Consider the following 18,996-nt stretch of genomic DNA (forward strand, 5'->3'; position numbering starts at 1 on the left):
ATGCCATTTTCTATGGCTAGCTAATGTGAAGACATTAACAAAGTGATATCAATATTCCAACATGATCTCACTATGATTTATTAGTTTTAAAACATTCATTGGAACATTACAGAAGCCTAATCTAAGAAAAACAACATAAATTCAGCATAAAATATATCTCAGATGATACATATTTGGCAACAACCTATATAACATAAAGACAAATTTATCAATATCAGTGTCTCTCTTTTGGTTTTCATGAAACATTTAAACTAACTGATTTTGTTACAGCATCGTTGTACACACAGACTTACCAAAAGTCAAGTTGTGATTCAGGTTTTATGGCAAAGGAACTTTATATCATACGTCATATAAAAACAGAGGCAGCCTTAAATAAAAAATATATGGCCATAGGCTTCTACATAACATTTAAGACTCATTTAAATTGTATTTAAGATAAATACAAGATGAAACAACAGTTAAATAGTGCATGCCAGTGTATGAGGACAGTCTCAGTGAATAAAACTCAGTGCATAATCATAAAGTTTAATCTAAACCTATTTAAAGGTATGGCTATTTGTGAGCAGGAAAGAACGTATAAAAATGTTTAAAGCTGAGTTATTGCATAGCACCATGTTTTCAAGAGAAGATACCCAGGACTTCATGTGTGCTTGCAAACCACTGCTGCACCTAGCTATGTACTGCTTTGCCCTTTAGCTGCTTCTTGATGTAGGAGCCAACCAGAATCTGAGGACGTTGTTGATAACTGTGAAGAACTTCATGAGAGCTGCTGAGCTGATCCCCCTTCAGCCGATCCAGTAATGTCACACAAACCACAGCCGCTGTACAAAGACACAAATAAATGTTAGAAACTCAACGAGGTGTGAGGACAAGTGTCTGTTTTGAGATGCTGAAAAATTGGTCAACTATAATATAATGATGGTGTTATATTTTCTTACCTTGTAGACCGCTCAGCTTGCACATAGCAGCAAAAACTGATGACTCCATTTCAATATTGCAGATTCCTGCTTCACTGGCTTTTTTGAGGTAGTCCTTTTTATCCTCCTCAGTGTAGGAGCAGAAAGCTCCATCCAAACGAGCTTGTCCTGAGTGATTGATCAGACAGAGGAGACAGACAGAAGAAATGGTTAAAGATGAACATTACAACTGAGGTACTGTGCATAGTAGGCACATTGAGGGGTGATGCCATCCCCCTTTGTTTACAAAATGACCAAAATGAGCCCCCCCCCCACCTGACATCCATTTCAACCCAGGTCCAGACCCAGAAACTGATGGAAAGAGGATATTCTTAGCTTTCTACTCAAAATATTAACCAAACTACATCCCATTACATAGGGTCATCATCGAGCCATGACTTTCAGAGCCCACTGGCCCTCTGAACTTCTTTTGATTGGAGGACTCTTTTGCGGACTAAGGGAATATCGCCTCTCTTGTTTACAATGCACTAAACCTGAGTAAATTGTGCTGTCGTGAACTGAATGATTGAATTGTGAATAATCTAACTGAGCTATTGATGTGTAACATGTCCATATTGACAAATATGTCAACATTAAACATTATATTTTGATGCGTGATGTGAAGCAGCTTAGATCAAACTCAAATCGGTCGCCATTGGTTTTATGAGGTTTTAATATTCTGAAAGAATTTGTCATCATACCATTAATCACCATGTCATCATGGCATTCACTTTGTGTCATATTCTGAAGCCCAAGACTTGAGTTTTTTAATAGCAAACAAAACCCCAAAATGACCCAAAATCAAGATGCTTACAGAAATCCATGTTTATCTTTAACTGGGCTGAAGGACAAAAGTGCCTACTGACTGTGTATATTAGTCAAAATATAATGAACGCATCAGTTTGTTTTCAAAATCATACCTTCATAGAAATCCAGTGTACACATGGTGTTGCCAATCACGGTCTTAAACTGGTTCAGCTCCTTGCCGCACTGCAGCAGCTCCTCAGCCAGGCTTTGGTCCAGATCAGTATTGCGCACCACCGTTTTCCCCAGGATCACCTGCTCAAACTTGGGCTGGAAGGTGGCATCCATGGACTGCTTGGTGACGACAACTGTGCCAGGCTCAAGCCCTGGAAACCAACAAAGGTGAGTGAGACAGTGATATATAGTCTGAACAAAAAGAGAGCTTCAATTAAAACGTTTTTTTAATTATTATTATTGTTTATGTTAAATCAACACACTTGACAAATAAATACAGTATTCAAGGGACCAGTGTGTTGGATTTCATGGCATCTAGCAGTGAGGAACCAACTGCATACCCCTTCCCTCACCCCCTCCCTTTCCAAGCGTGACGAAGAACCCACAGTGGCCTTCTCTAGGGCCAGAGCAGATTTTCTTTACTGTGAAAGCATCATAAGCAAGATGCAGACACAGAACTTTACCGGTGTGTAGTTGAGATGACAAGTAAGGCTGAGTTTGCGGATAGGCTTGGTCCAAGCAAGGGGGCTGCTCTAAAACCTGAGTGGCTTTTAGCTCCCTCTAGTGGTCAAACTAAGAAAAGGTGTCTGTAGGCAATATCACCTGCTCAAATATCATCCACTGTATGGCCCGACTAACCCATCTCATGGCAAGCACATTTGACATTTAACACAGGGAGAGCAATTCAAGTCATCTTACAATAGTTCAGTTTGTTCAGTGACAGATTCAAAAGGAAAGTAGCATCCTCATAGAGTGTTAGCAATATTTATGGTTTGATAATGCGACGCATGAATAATCACATGTATTATCAGGCATTCAGGCAACAAAAAAATATTGGTAAATATGAAGCTTACCTATTCCACCTGATGTCCCAATGCGTACAATTGTTACATCTGTGCAATGTGCGTGATGGAGGAGCTTTATTAGCTCATGCAACATTATGGCAATAGATGGTATGCCCATCCCGTGCTGCAAAATAAAGCACCAACATGTCACACACACTTTTCACATCTATGTAGTTTTTTAGCACACTACTATTTTATAGCGTAACAATTGTTTACAGAATACAAAAGTGTAATGATAGATATTACATACACTGACTGACAGAACAGGGCCGACTTTGTACATAGCATAGCGGTCTGTTCCGGCACAGATGTTTGGATACTCTGATTTCGGGTCTTCCATACCGAGCTCAGCAGCAATGTACTCAGTGAATGCTTTCATTCTCCAAGGACTGCCCCCGACACACACAAACTGAAAGAAATCACACAAAAAACTTTAATAAGAGCAGAACAAAGACTGTGCAGGTAATTATTTTCCACAAATTAATGTAACAAAAATCATTACTTTGACATCACCAAACATCGCTGGTAGGTCATGAGTTCCAGTTCCTAAACCAAAGTGGTAGAGGATGTCATCTTTCAGTCCATCCAGGTAAGGGTTGTGCACAAAAACAGTGCTATGGGTGGAATAAGAGATTTCAAAGGGTCAGTTCTAGTCTGATAATCGGACTTAATTGCCATTTTGTGTCACGTCAGTGAATGGCTGAATACATCTAAGACAGCGGCATCTCCATGCCAGGTAAGGAATTTGACTCCAGTTTTTGCGTTGCTCTCAGTGTTCTTACACAGAAATCATCAAAACAGCTAAGAACAAGGGAAACAAAGCTAAACAAATAAAGGTAAAGAATAGAATTGATTTATCTTTGTCTGTCATTTTTGACCCACATACTGCAATCCATTTTCTCATTCACCACCGTGTAGATTTTGTACGAAATTGAAATTATCTGTGGTATCATTTTTTCCAACCAGCCTTCAGTCACGATAGTTCTTCATGGTTCTCTCCAACAACTTGATTGGATGCAGTCAAACTGGTACAAACACAATGGACATAGAGAACTGAGCGCTGACTTGCTGGGAATTAAAGTGTTAACTTTAGTTAATTCAGGGAATAAATTGAACTGAATTGATTCGTGGCGCACATTGTTTATGATATACTTTTTAATATTAGAGTTCAGGGAAAGTATCAAGTATTTTAAACTCAGCAGTCTGCAGCCATCCGGGCCAGCTGATTTGACCCGATTCTGGGGTGTCATTTATACAGAGTCTCAGCTCAGTCAGGCAACCGGATGCGGCCTGGCTAATTTCATCCGGCATGCTGAGTTGGGGCCAATGTCGGGCCAGGTGATTTCTGTTAACAGCCCAGTGATGGCAGTGTCGGCAGCCGGAATCAGGGGCGTCATTCATACCAAGCCTCAGCCGAGTCAGGCAACTGGACCTGGACCAGCAAATTTCATCGGGCATGCCAAGTTTAGGCCGATTCTGGGCCAGGTCATTTTGACTACCTGGGAAGTAATGAGTTATTGGTGTTAAAGTCCCAGCGGAGTTGCGAGTCATTTTTGATTTTGTGGAGTCTAAAGTCATCAAATTTGTGACTCAAGTCTGACTTGAGTCCAAGTCATGTGACTCGTGACCACACCTCTGCCTCAGAAGCCCCTTTTACACTGCCAGATCTTCCGCGAATGTTGGGCCGTTTTGCCAGCAAGCTGCGAGCGTTCAGACACACAGAGCTGGATTGGCGAGTTGATCCGAGGTGCCCAATTTTCTGCCCCATAGGGTAGTCATATTGGCAGAGCCCTTTTAGTTTAAACAGACCGAGGCGGCCTTCCACAATGGGAGGGGCTGTTGAAGACTTCTGGGAGGAGCTGTTGATGACGCCGCACGTGCGACCCACTGGCGGTAGACTAACAGGAAACAGCTGATAGCAGGAATTAGTGAGCAGCTAGTAGCAAGAGGGCAACACAAACCTGACAGACACTGTAAAGATGAACAACTGGGGAGACAAAGAATTGCGCGCCGTCCTTGCCCGGACGGTAAAGAACGGGCAGACTTACGAGAGAATCCCCGAAGGACTGACTAGCCACGGCTTCCCTCTAACGTCACTGTTTACGTCACATGCTGAGCTACACATTTTGTTACTTCCTCACGCCCCCCATTGCCCCGAAAAAGGAGCATTCTGTATGAACAAATGTAGGTAGGCGGCATTTGGCCACACTCCCTGATTTTGTTTTTATACTGCCAATGCTGAAAAAAGACAGATTGGGCTTTCCTGCAAATTTGCACAATTCCTATCTAAAAAGGGCTACAGTAAAGTTTACCTCAATACTATTTTCTACCAACAAGAAATGGTCCACATGAAAACTGTCGACAGAGATTCTATTATACCAAGTATTGTTTCATTGCCACTGATTTAATCAGTCGTCACTTTATCAAGTACACCATCTTAAACTAATGCAGTCAAATATAACAGTCTTGTGATAAATCCTTCATGTGGGTTATTATGATCAGCTTTTGTAAGGTGTTAGTTGTTAGTTTTAGCTAACTGGCAACTGAGTGTAGATATCCATACATATAAGAGTGAGAAAATGTGTTTTAAATTAAATGACCCTTTAAGGTGAGGTGGCCTCACACTGTCTGCAGGATTACTGTCCCTGTATCCTGTCACACCCAGAAGTTTCCTTTCACCGGAACCAACCTCACATCATATCCTGCGGTAAAGTTTAATCATTAAATATGTCCACATAGAGACAAGATTTAAAGCAAACTTTTAAACATTAACTTAGGATGGTGGTATTTCTCACCTGCTGCATGACGCCGCCCGCTTGTCGTCCTTTGGATTCATCTTCCTGGTAGCAAAAACCACAAGTGACCATGAATAAAACCAACCTCTACAAACACCTTACAAACTGGAGGTGTGATGTTAAGCGTAAACCTTAAACGTGGTGAGCGATTATCCTCACCTCAAACTTAATTAAGACACATTTGGCCAAACTGTGTAGCGTTACGTTCACGCACACCGCGCTTTGTCGCTCACAGCGGTCAAAACCAAACAATTCGCTCTTTACCTTCCAGATAAGCCAACAGGACAAACAAAGACAGAAAACAAAACAACACAAACACAAGACAGGCATTTACCTTTGGTGTGTTGCTCCTCGACAGCCAGTTCCTGTGTTTCTGATATATTAAAACCGCTCTCTGCACATCTGACGTCGGCACCGGAAAGTGAGCCTCCTACCCCCAGTGACGTAACGTCGACACGTCACTAGCATCACAACATAACTAGCGGACTCATGGGATGTGGCTTCCCTCTCTCTGTCACGTACATCAGGGACCAAACAGCGGACGTGCAATTACCACGTTCATTGGTGTCAGCATAGGAAAATCCCTCTGTTGCCCAGTGATTCCCAGCAATTGCATTTAATGGTGTCATTATGGTTGTGACAGTGGTGATAACCTCCACATATCTGCTTAAAAGACTGGTTGCTGCTATGTTTTCACTGCTCTGGATTATGATTTGCTGTACATGAATGTATCTGCGCATAGTTTGCACATGGTAGATGCTGCATATCAAACTGTAAAGCCCTCATTCATCTCTGCAGCTTTATTCCAGGGCTGACTGGCCTTCTTTGACCTTCCATAGGCTCAGTCACTAGTATTTGCTTTTATAAAGCCCTCCCTCTGGCGTTTGTACTTTGATTGAACAGAGATCTATAGTGTGAGATCTAAAGATTTAGTTTTGCTGTCTGTTCCTGGCGTACGGACTGAGCTGGGAAAGAAGGCTTTTATGTGCTCTGCTCCTCTCACTTGGAATAACCTTCATAAAGATTAAAAACTACATGAATTGGTCTCTACCTGATTTTAAAGCTCTCATAAGTACAAGTTTGAATGAGTCATTTGGGTGTTGTCATTGTGTGTAGGTGTACTAATATTTGTACACGTTACTGTGTATATTTTGTGTGTTTTATTGTGTGGTTGTTTGGCTGTAACTTTTTGGGTGGTGCTGCTTTGGCCACGATCTCATTGGGACTAACCTGATTAAATATCCATGGGTTAAATAAATAAAAATTAAAATCAAACCCATTAAAGTGATAGCCCAGGTTTGCTCCTGAATTAATCCATTAGACTGTGCTCCCTTATTATTACATGCACAGGGATTTTTTTCTTTTGTTTTGTACTTTGAATGTAATTTAAGTGCCACAGTGTATAAAAATGCATCGAAATACAGATTATCAAAATAAAGTGCCAGGGGAGGATCACCCAGAGCCCCTGACAGAGGTTTGTGGTGTTATTTTTTTTTAATATATTAATTATAAATATTGGTTCACTGACTGGCCCCTGCCTCCTTGCATTTGTAAAAGTGGCCCCGGGCGAAGCAAGTTTAGAATACCAGCCATATGAATTCAAGTGCTTTTGAACAATGGTGTGTAAAACGTTGATAAATATACACCTTAAAGCAGTGGTTCCCAACTTGTGGGTCATGGGTCCATTCTGAATGGACCACACGTGACTTGTAAACGTGTCAAATTTGTAAGAAACACACTTTATTTTGAAGTAGAGTGAATTTCTGGCACAGAGGCGGCTACTTGACATAGTCAGCATCTCAACAAAACACAGGAATGATGCTGAATGTATTAAACTGTGTGGACCTTGAACTAATGACGAAGAAAAAAATTGGATCCCGTGGCTGGACCAGTTGGGAGCCACTGCCAAAAACTGAGTTGAGTCAGTTTGCCTGATTCTAGGTATCCTCAGTCCATTACAGTGTTCCCATTTTGAAATATCTGTAGTGTAGATTATTTATCTTCCTCGCTGCATATAGAAGATGAAAGGAAGGAAAAGCTTAATCATGTATGTAGTGATGTTGAGTATCATGTGAAACATCTAGGAGATATTTACTTGTTCTTGTTTAGAGAGGGCATATCGGTATATATAAAAAGTAGAATACAAGGTTTGATGCTGTACGATTAAAGATGCATTGGTTGTCAATGTGTTAGCAAACAGTTGTCTACTCGTACTTCCAACAAACTAATCAACATGCGTTCTAACGTTGATTTGTACATGTGTTAATATCTTCCGTATGGATTTAAGCATAATATTATGCTGAGTTTAGCTGTTTTGGTCTTCACCAACCCCTCAGGAAAAATTTTCACCCGCTACTCTCATTAGGTGCTCAGCAGGTAGCATACAATGGGTTTATTAGAGCTTAAAAACAGCTGGTAGCTGAGGCTGGAAATAAGGATAAGAGTAGTTGACCAGAAAACCAGAACAACCAGCTTAAAGCACCTAAAATACTCCATAGAACTGAGTAGCACTGCAGAGTTGTGTTACATTTTGTTGAGCAATGTCTTCCACATTACACACAGCCATTTGATAATACTATTATAATATTGATTATTGCAGCTTTAAGTTTTAATTAAATGCATGAAAGAAAACACAACACACAAAACTGTTGAGCCAGACTGTCCTTTATCAGTGAAGTTAACATGTTTAGTAAGACACGTTAAATCACAGCGCTGATCTACTCTCAGCTCATACAGCTGATGACAAACATCATTTTGATCACCGTCAAGTTTTCTGACTTTGATTGAGTCTGCATTAAATGACTTTTTGTTTTCCCGGTTTCTTCAAACGAAACATTACCAGCACAGCTGACATATAGCCATTAATATCTTATATTTAAAATATTTTTACAAACTGTAAATAGCCAAAATATTACACAGCAGAAAACAAGCAGAAATGCAATACTCATACGTAAGCAAATTAACTGTTGTTTCGTATTTTAGCTTTGAGCAACTTCACTCCAAACCATTGTCAGTCTCATTCAAAATAACAAACATGCAAAATTCAATTAGAAACACCAAGAAAAGCAATAAGAAAAGAAAACACCAGATACACTCTTTGGGGTGATTAACACCTGTGCAAATTTCTTAAGATGAGTGAAGCCAATCCGCCTTCCTAAAAACAGAAAAAATATTGACAAATTATATTTTATACTGTTCATGCTTGTGACTTAATGTCATTATCACACTCAACCAGTAATGTGTCAGGGTTAATATAGGTTTAAAAAAGACCGTAGTTTGGTGAAATACTGATTAGCCTTTTAACAGTGATATACATTCAAGTCGTTATCTAGATTGTCTAATTTGCTGGAGTATCAAAAATGTTTGATAGTCACACTGAGTTCACATTATAAAATTAAACTCACATGTCTCCCATTTCCCCATTGTTCCTCATTTCATGAAGCTTTAGGTGCCCAAGCTCTCTCTGTTGAGACAGTGTACAAACATAATTCAATCCAAACAGCACAGTAATTATTTTGACCATTTAGAAAGGATAGCACCGTTAAATTAAAAATACCCAACTTACTGCCTCTGTTAAGACTATGGGGTGCTCCGGCAAGAACTCTGGCTTCTTCCTGGACTCGGGACAACTTGCCAGACCAATTAAAAAATCTCTTGAGTAAGAGATTCTGCCTGTGAAAATACATGTTTATGTTAAAATCGACATGGCAAGAGTTCGAATCAGGCACATCAAAAGGAAGACAGAATTACGTTGTTATTCTGACAATGCAGTACTGTAAAGTAACAATTTTGGAGAAAATAACCTCCCTATTTAAAGTAAACACATAAGCATGATAAGAAAAGTGTCCAGATCTAGAAGAGCATCAATGCATACATGTCAGTAGCCATTAAAAAACACTTTGTGTCTTACCTTCTTTCTGTTTGGCGAGGTTGACAATCTTGTAGAACTGCTCTATGCCAATATTGGTCTATCAAGCGCAACATTAGAAAACTTTTTTAGAAAACCTAATGTCGTCTAAATCAGCTGCTCAACAGGCAAAAGATTTATTCAAAGTTATTTCAGTGGGTGAAGAGCTGAACTGGAAAAAATGACTTGACAACAACTTTGATAATCCATATAATTGTTTAGCATGAGCATTATAAAGCAAAAAATGCCAGACACTGGGCCTCAAGCAGAGACATTCGCTTAATTTTCTAAGAGAAAACTACTAAGTAAGTACTCTTACCCAGATGTGCTGAATGATGAATCCCACTTGATTATAAATTGTAGGCGAAGCCACAAATTTAAAATCCAGTCATTTTCAGCATTTTATGTTAAAACTTAAGTTTCCTTGCATAGAACAAACAATTTGTGGACTGTGAAAAATATGTTGTTGGTTTTTTTTTTTATCTTGGTAACAGTGCTCTCGACCACACCTACAAATTTCCTTGAAAAAAGTAACAGGTACTTACAAAACAAGAACAAATTATGGATAAAAACAAAAATAAGAGGATGTTTGTCGCTTCATGCATGAGGCCCATTGTCTTGTTTCAAAGTCTCAAACATGATTTGCAGTTTTAGTTTTGTAAGGTTGGAAATAATTTTCAGTTGCAACCATAAAATATTGTCCTCCTTAAGGTTTCTTACCTCTTGATCTTCTTCCGCCATCAGGGCCTGCGCACATGTTGCAGCATTTTTTTGGGGCTCTAAATTAAGTGGTAAAATTCTCATATGAGCATGCCAATACACATGAACACAGTACATTTGATGCATAACGTCTGACCGACTGGTGCAGACTGCTTACCACTGTCAACATGGATGAAGCGGCGCAGGGGTCTGGCAGGCTCCAGATGCTTTTGGAGGACCCTTCTCCTTGATACCTCCATTCTGGTGTCAGTAAGGTTCAAAGGTTTAAATCTTCATCACTCTACAAGGCTTGTGCATCACATTTATACTGATAACTCTGCATTAGTAATGTAAAGTGAAGTTTGAAAGTTTGAAAGTGAGGTTTGCAAATCATTAGGGATTCTATAGTGAAGGCATGTGCAGAGTCAGGCCCGGGAGCAAATCACAGCCCACGGCTTGTCTTTCAAAATGTACTATATGCAGCCCCCAAAAATTGGCATAAAGGCTGCTGCTTTCAGGAGCGATGGAAAGTTGAATGCTTCATCACTGTAAGATGAAACATTTGGGTTTGTCTCAATTTTATGTGATTTTTTTAATAACCTGTACAATGTGAGAAGCAGCTGGCCCCCAGGTATGTTCACATTATTTAATCTAGGCCCCCATTCTAAAAGTTTGGACACCCCTGCTGTAGTGGGTCACAGCCACAAGCTTTATGTCAAATGATGCAGCTCTTTTACTAAAAAAAAAAAAAAAAAAAAGTCAAGAGAAATGCACAGGGCTTACTATTTAGGATTCAACTGATCTTTCCCAATTCATAGCAGACAGGCATGTATTTTACTGTATTAAAAGTATGTCAATTAATTAGCTAGATCAGAATTATCCTACATAATTTGACAGTTTTGTTAAGCTAGGCTATTTCATTGAATCTAGGGAGACATTTAGCAGTGAGCAGGAATGTCCCAGACTGACTGTAGCACAACAGCTAACGTGAGCAATTCACCAAACAATTTAAATTGGCCACATTAGCTTAACTGTCAGCTAACTTCACATACATGAAAAACTGCGAGCTCAACTTTTTGTAAACCGTTTCTAAAGCTTTTTCTACCTTAATTGTGAGTGACAAAAGCAACTTTGGAAAACAGGTGGAAAATTCTTGTTGTCCACATCACAGTGGTTCATGGCAGACATCTGTGGAAATCACGGGCTGCGTGATAACGGCAGGCGGCGGCTACCATTAGCGAGTCTGTTTAACGTTCACACATCAATTTGTTTAACGTTAACGGTCAGGACTCAACGTGTCTAACGAATTTAAACGATTTCGCATTATGACATTAACAAAAGAAAATACGACTAAGTTAACGTGCAGTGATGACAAATGCAACTTGGAAATGATGCAGAAGTTTGAGCTCTGTGCTACCGTCATTTTAGCTAGTGACAACGGCCTGCTAACTCCTAACGTTAAATAACGAATTCTCTACGTAGTCATTTTGCTTTAAAGAAAATATATTTTACGTTGATTATTCACCTGCAGTTCTAAAAAGTTCCCTCGGCGTGTCTTTCTGCCTGCTCACCCCACCGGTGTCATGGTAGTCAAGGCAGAAGCAGAACTTCCGGTAGACGAAAAACTTTCAAAATAAAAGCCTTGTTTGTGTGTAAAGTTAAAATGTTAATATGAGACCATAGCGGAAGTACCTTACAGAGCTGTCCAAACGAGCAAACAGGGCACTTGTGTCTTGTAATTAATATTGCAAATTATAAATATTGTGGCTCTCTTAGAGATTAATCCTCTATATCAGACTTTCTTTAATATGTGCCAGAAATGCTGGTTACGTTTTTGTGAATAGGAAACAATATTTACCAATAACTTAATAAAAACATTTTTGGTTGTTGTTAATTCATAAAACTTTTGGGTAGGATGCTAGGATGCTTTTGCAACTGTTCCTCGTAGCATTAAGTCTTTGAGGCTGCTAAAAGCTGGTGAAAAGTAAACTCATATGACTTAATACTAACTGATGCACTGAAAAATTTTTAGCTTCTAAATCTACTTTCTTTATGAGTGTCACTACATGTTTTATGTTGCTAGGTTTACGATTTTATTGTTTGCTGTGCACCCAAAGATTAGGCATAATTGAGTATGTTTTGGCATCAGTCCATTTTGCTGATGGCCCACGAGGATGTGAATCATTGTTTGAGTTTCACGTTTTTTCATCCAAGGGAGGGTGGAAACTCAGTATTTAAAATACACATTACAGATTATCACAGAGGTCACTCATCCTCTCATTTCACAAGTATTTCTCTTGAACTGATGATTATAAAGTGAAAAATTTTTTATTGATTGATCTGTTTTAGTGATTTTGTATTGGAGGGGAGGATTTTATATAAGCCCTTTAGGCTTCTTTTCCTCTCCTGCAGTCATTTGCCCTTGTATTAATAAATACAATCCTTGTTTTATCATTGTGCATATGAATAAAAAAAAAAAAATACTGTATATCCCCACTTAACACTAATCATGACTCTATCATGACTGCAGAAAACCACTTCAAGCATATGCCAGTGAACCTTACCTTAGTTGTCAGTAACTGGTTCTTTTTATTTGGAAATTAAACTGCATCTATACATAAGGTTTGTGCCAAGCAAAATGTGTTTATACTGTAAAAGATCTGTGAAGGAAAAAAAACGACAATTCGAAGGTATGCATTTTTATAAAAACAACACTTCACAACAACCACAGTAAATTGAAATTTACACGCATTTTTCCACAGTGTTGCAAGTCAAACTGAACAAAAACATTTCAATGAGGAAACAAAAAATTGAATTCACTTTAACATGAGCACTGGCTTCAAAACCCATATTTAAGCAACTGACTACATTGCCTAATCACAATTTTAAATAAAAAGTGCAATTAGGGAAAACCTATATGCCACAAATTAACTATTTACAATCGTACAAAGCAAGGGCATCAAAACAAACAAAAAAAGAAATAAAGGGTCATGTTAAAAAAAGAAAGAAAGGCCATTGCTTCCTTTAAATGGACTTTGTTTCAATCAACACTAAATGTTCAAATCTCACTACTAGATCACATCAGGTGTTGTGACTTCCCTTCAATCAACAGTGTTCTTGTCCAAACTACACTACCAGGGCATGTTAGGTGTCAGGAAAAGCAATGACATTTACACAAGCAGTAGCTGTATTTTTCTTGGACCTATTGGTCTTCCACTCAGTTCCTCAATTGCTGTCAACGCCTCCTGACGGGACTCAAATACTGCAGTCGCAGAGCCTTTAGATTTTCCACTTTGATCGTACTGCAGTGAGACAGAGCCAGGGATAATGCGATATCCATAGCAAAAGTCATAGATTTCTTCATTTCTGATCTGGAATGGCAAGTTAAGTAGCTGTACACAGGTGGGAGTGTCAAAGTGCTGCACAGAGGGACCAAAGCCACCACGAAAGCCATTACCTCTGTCTTGTGATGCATACGAGCCTCCTGCATGAGGCTCAAAATCACCGCCTCCAAAGCTGTCAGCCCGTGCATTGGTCATTGGTATATTACCGTCTTGAGGACTGCTAAAGTCAGGGTACTCAATCTCACGATAGGACGCCTCACCTCTCCTTCCCGAGTACCGCTCCTCTCTCTGCAGTGGCTCTTGCACAAATGGCTCTTGCACCATTGGTGGCTCAACGCTCAACTGTCGCATCTGTGAATGTGTAATTGCTTTCAGTATGACTTCTGACCCAAGAAACCTTTGTCCATTGAGAGAGAGTGCCCTCATAGCCTCCGCCTCCGTCCGGAAGTGTACCAAAGCCTTCCCAACTCCAGCACCTTCATGGTCGCGCAGCACACACACCTTGTCCTCTGTGATATTAAACCCATGGAAGAAGTCCATGATCTCAACTTTCCGTACATCAAATGGCAGGTTCCTCACAAACAGGCACGTCTTCTCCGAGTCATGCTGCTCTCTGGGATAAGATGAAGGCCTCTCCTGAAACATTTCAGAGTTTCTAGGAGGACCAGCATCATTGCTTTGAGATTCCAGAAGGGTGATCATTTTCTCCCTTGAGATTGGCCGGGTATAAATCCATCGGTTCAAAAAAAGCCTTTTTTCAGGACTTAAGGCATCACAATAGTCACGCAGACTCTTGAAAAGCACGAATGCAGATCTCGTTCTTCTCCCATCACTGCCAATTAAGTGCAGGATCTGGTCATCCTCAAGCTTTGCGTTACGAAAAAGCCTTTTTATGTCTTGTTTTTCCACTGCATAGGACAGATTTTCAACCAAGACACAGTACTCCTCATCGGGAGGAGCAACGGTCCTCGGAGCCAAAGGTGATTGTGACCTTGCATGATGTGGATTCCTCTGATGGCGAATAGGGGATCTGTCCCTTTCAAAGCTGTTACCCATGTTGGTAGCCATTGACATTTTACCAGTAGCCCGACGCCAATCATCTGCTGTTGTTGTGGAAATCTCCACATACCTTGACCCAATGTATTTCCTATCCCTCTTCAGGGCTTCAATTGCATCCTCTCTTGTTGCAAATTTGACGAAACCTGTCCCATTTTTTGTACCATTTACATTTTTCATTAGGACCATCTCATCTATAAGTAAACCACTGAAAAAGTCACTGACTTCCGTTTCAGTAACAGAGAAAGGCATTCCTTTCAGAAACACATACACAAAGTCATCAGTTGTGTTTAAGGCCCTCTGGTGCTGAGGTGGAGGGGTATAATCAGATCTGCTACTTGATCTCCTGCCCACCTCAGGGTCCGCAGATCTTGCAGTACGTCTTGCATTCTCCTCAAAGTGTCTCTTCTGATCTAGCTCTGCATTTGCTGTACTTCTTTCAAGCACGTTCTGCATCTCTGTTTTACTGCTTAGCAGCAATGTAACTGGCGAACCCTTAATGCAACCTCCAGACCGTGTCATGGCTCTTCTTGCATCTTCATCGGAAGCAAAGATAATGAAAGCTTCCTCTCGCTCGCCACCAATTATATGCACCCCTCCATCTGGAATTCTGAGGCCAGTGAAGAACTTGCGAATATCCTTAGAACCTGCTGTGACTCTTAGTCCCTGTAAACGGATGACGACCGCCATGCTGAAGTACAAACAACAGCACCTGCAGACAGAGGGGTATAGAATAGCATTATTGCCGACAGAGATCCTCTAGCTCAACCTCAATTTCCTGGCACTCCACTAAAACACCACTGAACTAGAATAGCAATGTGAGACAATTGACATCAGAGGCAAGGGACACTATTATGATAAATGTCCACGGCAACTGCTTTTAAAATGAACAAGAAATTCAAATTGGTGAAAATAACATAGCAATTAAATATATACTGTGGCTCGCACTCTACAGCGCAAAGTCCCAAAACACAAAATCAACGCATCTGCCCACACAACAACTCAACATAGAAAGTAAAATATAAACTGAAGACCACTTTCCAAACAAATCCAACCCAAATTGTATTCACTTCATATTCAATCAAGTTTCTCGCAAGACTCACCACTTTACAACACATAAATTCAACATCTTCCAGATATTTTTGCAAACACCAATGCATTTAAAAATGCAGTAGGACACTGGCTTAACAAGGACCATATAGCATTAAGTCCAAATACACAAATCAACACAATCTCTCTGGAACAATCATTTACCTTTTCACCGTAGATAAACTTCATCAGACCCTTTTAATCACTCATACCATGGGTTAACTATTCAGATTAATCACGTGTAATCCAGCTAAAACAGTTAGATTTAAGTTGACCTAAAAATCAGTAATATTAAATATCAATCTTGCAAACAGAATATGACAAAGGCCACTCGTTTGACAAGACAGCTAAGAGCTGATAAAGTTGTTGCCTCCAGAGGGTTATTAGACTGACAATTTGTCAGAATGCAACAGTCCACAGAGTAGTCACCATAGCCATCATTTCACATTCACAAACCTTCCAACATGAATTCCGCATCCAGGTGCTGCGCAGAACAAATGTAGGTCCGAAATTTTCAAGTTTACCACCGAAAGTTTCCACTTATTCAGCCAACACAGCAATCAATAACTCAAGGGTTAAACTTCCATCGAGTATTTTTCCAATGCATTTGGAGAGGCCTTTGGAATGAGACAGCCTTGTTGATCCATCATAAATTGGGTCTTCAAATTCAGACTTGGAAGAAGACCGTTCTTCAACTGGGACACAGCTACCACCAGCAAGGACAATATCACTGTTATCATGGCACAGTATCTACAAGGTATTTATATTCGCTACATCAGCACAGACTACAATCCAACTCTAAATCTGTCACTCAGGAAACAAACACCAGAAAGCACCAAAGCTGACAATTACAACCATTATTACATGATTTTGTTTGGTAAATTTTACTATCATAGTGTGGTAAAGAACCATATCAGTGGTTTTGCACATTTAAACTACATAAATACTATCTTTACATTAGTAACACTTATTTCCCAGAGCATGCAGCCAGATTTTAGATAAGCATTTGGCCAAATTGTTGAAATTTTCAAAAGAAAATGTTTGAGTGCTTCACTCGCAGAAACACATCGTCTGTGACCCCAGTAATTACGATTTTGCTTGTCATACAATTTTTTTATCCCAGGACTTATTTCCATGGCTGTGCAGTTATGTATTAGACTGATTTGTAGAAAAGATTTCCCAGTTACAACTAGTTTGGCTTGGAAAGTCTCTGCTCCATGTGATACACCATGTTTGTTTGCCTCAGCAACATTTCCTCCTCTTCCTACTTTAGCTCAAACTGATACAGTGTTAGAGTTGTTCCACAGAAATTGTATTTATCTTCTCATTGGAGTTATTCATCATGATATTTGGGTGCATTTATGTGCTATCATGTGGCCACAACCGTCTTTTACTCTTTAATCTGCAAAACTATTTACATAGAGCATTTCATGCAACTGTCAAATCTATAACAAGTTTTTACTACATTTATTCTCCATGATCATTTGTATTCCCTCTCGAGTTTCCAACCATCATAGCTCATACATGCAATACTATGCAGCAGCTGAATGGTTGGATTCTATAATTAGACCTTCACTTCAGTATGTACACGCACCCCCGGTAAGGATTCACAAATCATTAGGCTATTTTAACACTGTGGAAAAAACCCCGGTGTGGATGTGTTTTATAGTGATGTTAGCTAACTTGAGTAGTGTCAACTCTATACAAGATTCTAGACTGAAATCAATGAGCCAATGGAAAATAAGAAAAATGCATTTTAAAATCAGGGGCACATGAATTTGTAAATGGTTATCAGTTATGTATATTCTTAGCACACCAGATTTAATGGACTGACTGCACAAAGCCACTTGTATGGTTCTTTAAGTTCTTGCAACAAGGCAAGTATTCATTTTGATATGGCTTGCTGCATGGTACCGGACCTCTGAACCAAAGTCCAAAATAAATACAATGTGATCAAACAGCAATTCAACTTTTTTTTAATCAGGACACAACATGTCTACAGCCATCAGATACCGCACCATACTGCACCCAAGAGCTGACAAAGGTCTAAATCAATTCAACTGCACCACAAACTCAGGCATTACACAAAATCAACTATCGTCAACTCTATGTTGGAAACACAACACCTACCTCATTAAGTGCCACAGTCGTCACTAGCACCGATACCTCAGGCTAGCTAGCTTTAGCTTTGACAGCCCACCGTTAGCCACCTGCTAACTACCCGTCACAGAATTGCAAATTAGTCAACGAGAAAAACGAACTGGTTAGCAAATCATGTCAGTGAAACGTAGCCAAGGCTCCCGACTATCTACATAGTTAAAACCACCATGAGGGCATTAAGTTGCACCGAGGAACACGGCCACACACCACCTCAGCTTAGCTAACCAGAAATACGGTAACGTTACTTCATTCAACACCCATGGCCTTCTCGTCGCCCCGCATTTCATCCAGAACGCCATCTGCGGCAACCCAAAGTAACACTGTGTCCAATTTAACTTGGTTAACTCGGTTCAATGGCTAGGAAGATGGAGAACATTACAAAAGTCCTTGTTAATCAAACAAAGCACAGGAAAATGTCGCGCTTAGCTGCCGTTAGCATTGTCGTCAACCAGGCCTGTAGCTTTAGCGTTAGCTCGTGTGACGGCCAACACCGACATGCGGTTATAAAAAAATATTTTTTATCAACTCCACAGTATTGCTACCTAACCAGCGACAAAACTTACACAATTGACAAGCACAGGTTCTCGTAAAAAAAAAAAAAAAAAATAGAATAGCCAATAGATTCAGATCGGTTAAGTTTAGCTTCGTGTCACTCTCGTTTCTCGTCTAAACGTACGGGAGGATCTTCTTCTTCTTCTTCTTCTTCTTCTACGACTTCTGCGTCAATTACTTCCTCTTCTTCTCCTTTACATCCGACTGGCTACAAACCAATGTAAAAGGTGAATGCCGCCCCCTACTGTACCGGAGTATGTAATACCATTATTTTATGAAGCACTAAATATTAAACCTGTTTGGTGTAAATACTTAAATAAATGTGTAAATATGTTATTACATGTCCCCTTTCTCCAACAGACTTCTGATGCTCCACGTCATACCCACTTTTACCGCCCTGTCCATCAGTCAGTCTCTTTCTACACTGAAGCTACTATACTATCAACACGTTTTAAGTTTTCCTTGAGTTCTGTAATAACATTCAGTCCAAGTTAAATCCTTCCACAGTATGTAACAGCTGGTACCACAAGGATCTGGCTTGCAGCATTTCTTCAGATCAACACAAAACATGGTAGCGACAATTTAGACTGAGTATCGAAAACATAGATTTATTTC

General features: G+C 39.9%; 3 protein-coding genes across 5 annotated transcripts in view; all 3 read right to left on the reverse strand.

Moving 5' to 3' along the window:
• Window positions 1–6,011, reverse strand: part of upp1 (uridine phosphorylase 1) — a 189,958-nt gene extending 183,947 nt beyond the window's left edge. The window contains exons 1-8 of one of the 3 annotated variants that reach the window (XR_007449912.1): window positions 5,909–6,011; window positions 5,575–5,619; window positions 3,282–3,393; window positions 3,030–3,188; window positions 2,789–2,903; window positions 1,877–2,086; window positions 939–1,085; window positions 575–821 (exon numbers count right to left, since the gene is read on the reverse strand). Coding sequence is in view for 2 of the 3 variants with exons in the window: in XM_049584708.1 (XP_049440665.1) it covers window positions 670–821; window positions 939–1,085; window positions 1,877–2,086; window positions 2,789–2,903; window positions 3,030–3,188; window positions 3,282–3,393; window positions 5,575–5,615 (936 nt within the window). In the remaining variant the exon portion in view is untranslated. Of the gene's footprint in view, window positions 1–62; window positions 822–938; window positions 1,086–1,876; window positions 2,087–2,788; window positions 2,904–3,029; window positions 3,189–3,281; window positions 3,394–5,574; window positions 5,620–5,908 lie in introns of those variants that run through there. The other 2 variants (XM_049584708.1, XM_049584707.1) reach the window with 2 other exon arrangements.
• Window positions 6,012–8,211: 2,200 nt separating this feature from the next.
• Window positions 8,212–11,964, reverse strand: gra (granulito). The gene is made up of 7 exons (XM_049584431.1): window positions 11,706–11,964; window positions 10,359–10,441; window positions 10,202–10,260; window positions 9,485–9,542; window positions 9,140–9,246; window positions 8,979–9,037; window positions 8,212–8,728 (listed from the first exon to the last, which is right to left on the reverse strand). Exons 2-7 carry the CDS (start codon window positions 10,438–10,440, stop codon window positions 8,701–8,703), a joined length of 393 nt encoding a protein of 130 aa, XP_049440388.1. The 5' UTR covers window position 10,441; window positions 11,706–11,964; the 3' UTR covers window positions 8,212–8,700.
• Window positions 11,965–12,863: 899 nt separating this feature from the next.
• Window positions 12,864–18,533, reverse strand: rbm12bb (RNA binding motif protein 12Bb). The gene is made up of 2 exons (XM_049584430.1): window positions 18,393–18,533; window positions 12,864–15,292 (listed from the first exon to the last, which is right to left on the reverse strand). Exon 2 carries the CDS (start codon window positions 15,268–15,270, stop codon window positions 13,351–13,353), a length of 1,920 nt encoding a protein of 639 aa, XP_049440387.1. The 5' UTR covers window positions 15,271–15,292; window positions 18,393–18,533; the 3' UTR covers window positions 12,864–13,350.
• Between the last annotated feature and the right edge of the window lie 463 nt (window positions 18,534–18,996).

The sequence above is a fragment of the Epinephelus fuscoguttatus genome, linkage group LG8, assembly GCF_011397635.1.
Source record: "Epinephelus fuscoguttatus linkage group LG8, E.fuscoguttatus.final_Chr_v1".
Lineage (NCBI taxonomy): Eukaryota > Metazoa > Chordata > Actinopteri > Perciformes > Serranidae > Epinephelus > Epinephelus fuscoguttatus.

Coding starts and splice junctions, on each gene's coding strand:
- gra (XM_049584431.1), bottom strand. CDS start 10,440: ATGGAGGTATCAAGGAGAAGGGTCCTCCAAAAGCATCTGGAGCCTGCC. Junction 9,247..9,484: donor CCTCGCCAAACAGAAAGAAG/GTAAGACACAAA, acceptor GTATTTTCACAG/GCAGAATCTCTTACTCAAGA. Junction 9,038..9,139: donor CCATAGTCTTAACAGAGGCA/GTAAGTTGGGTA, acceptor CTGTCTCAACAG/AGAGAGCTTGGGCACCTAAA.
- rbm12bb (XM_049584430.1), bottom strand. CDS start 15,270: ATGGCGGTCGTCATCCGTTTACAGGGACTAAGAGTCACAGCAGGTTCT.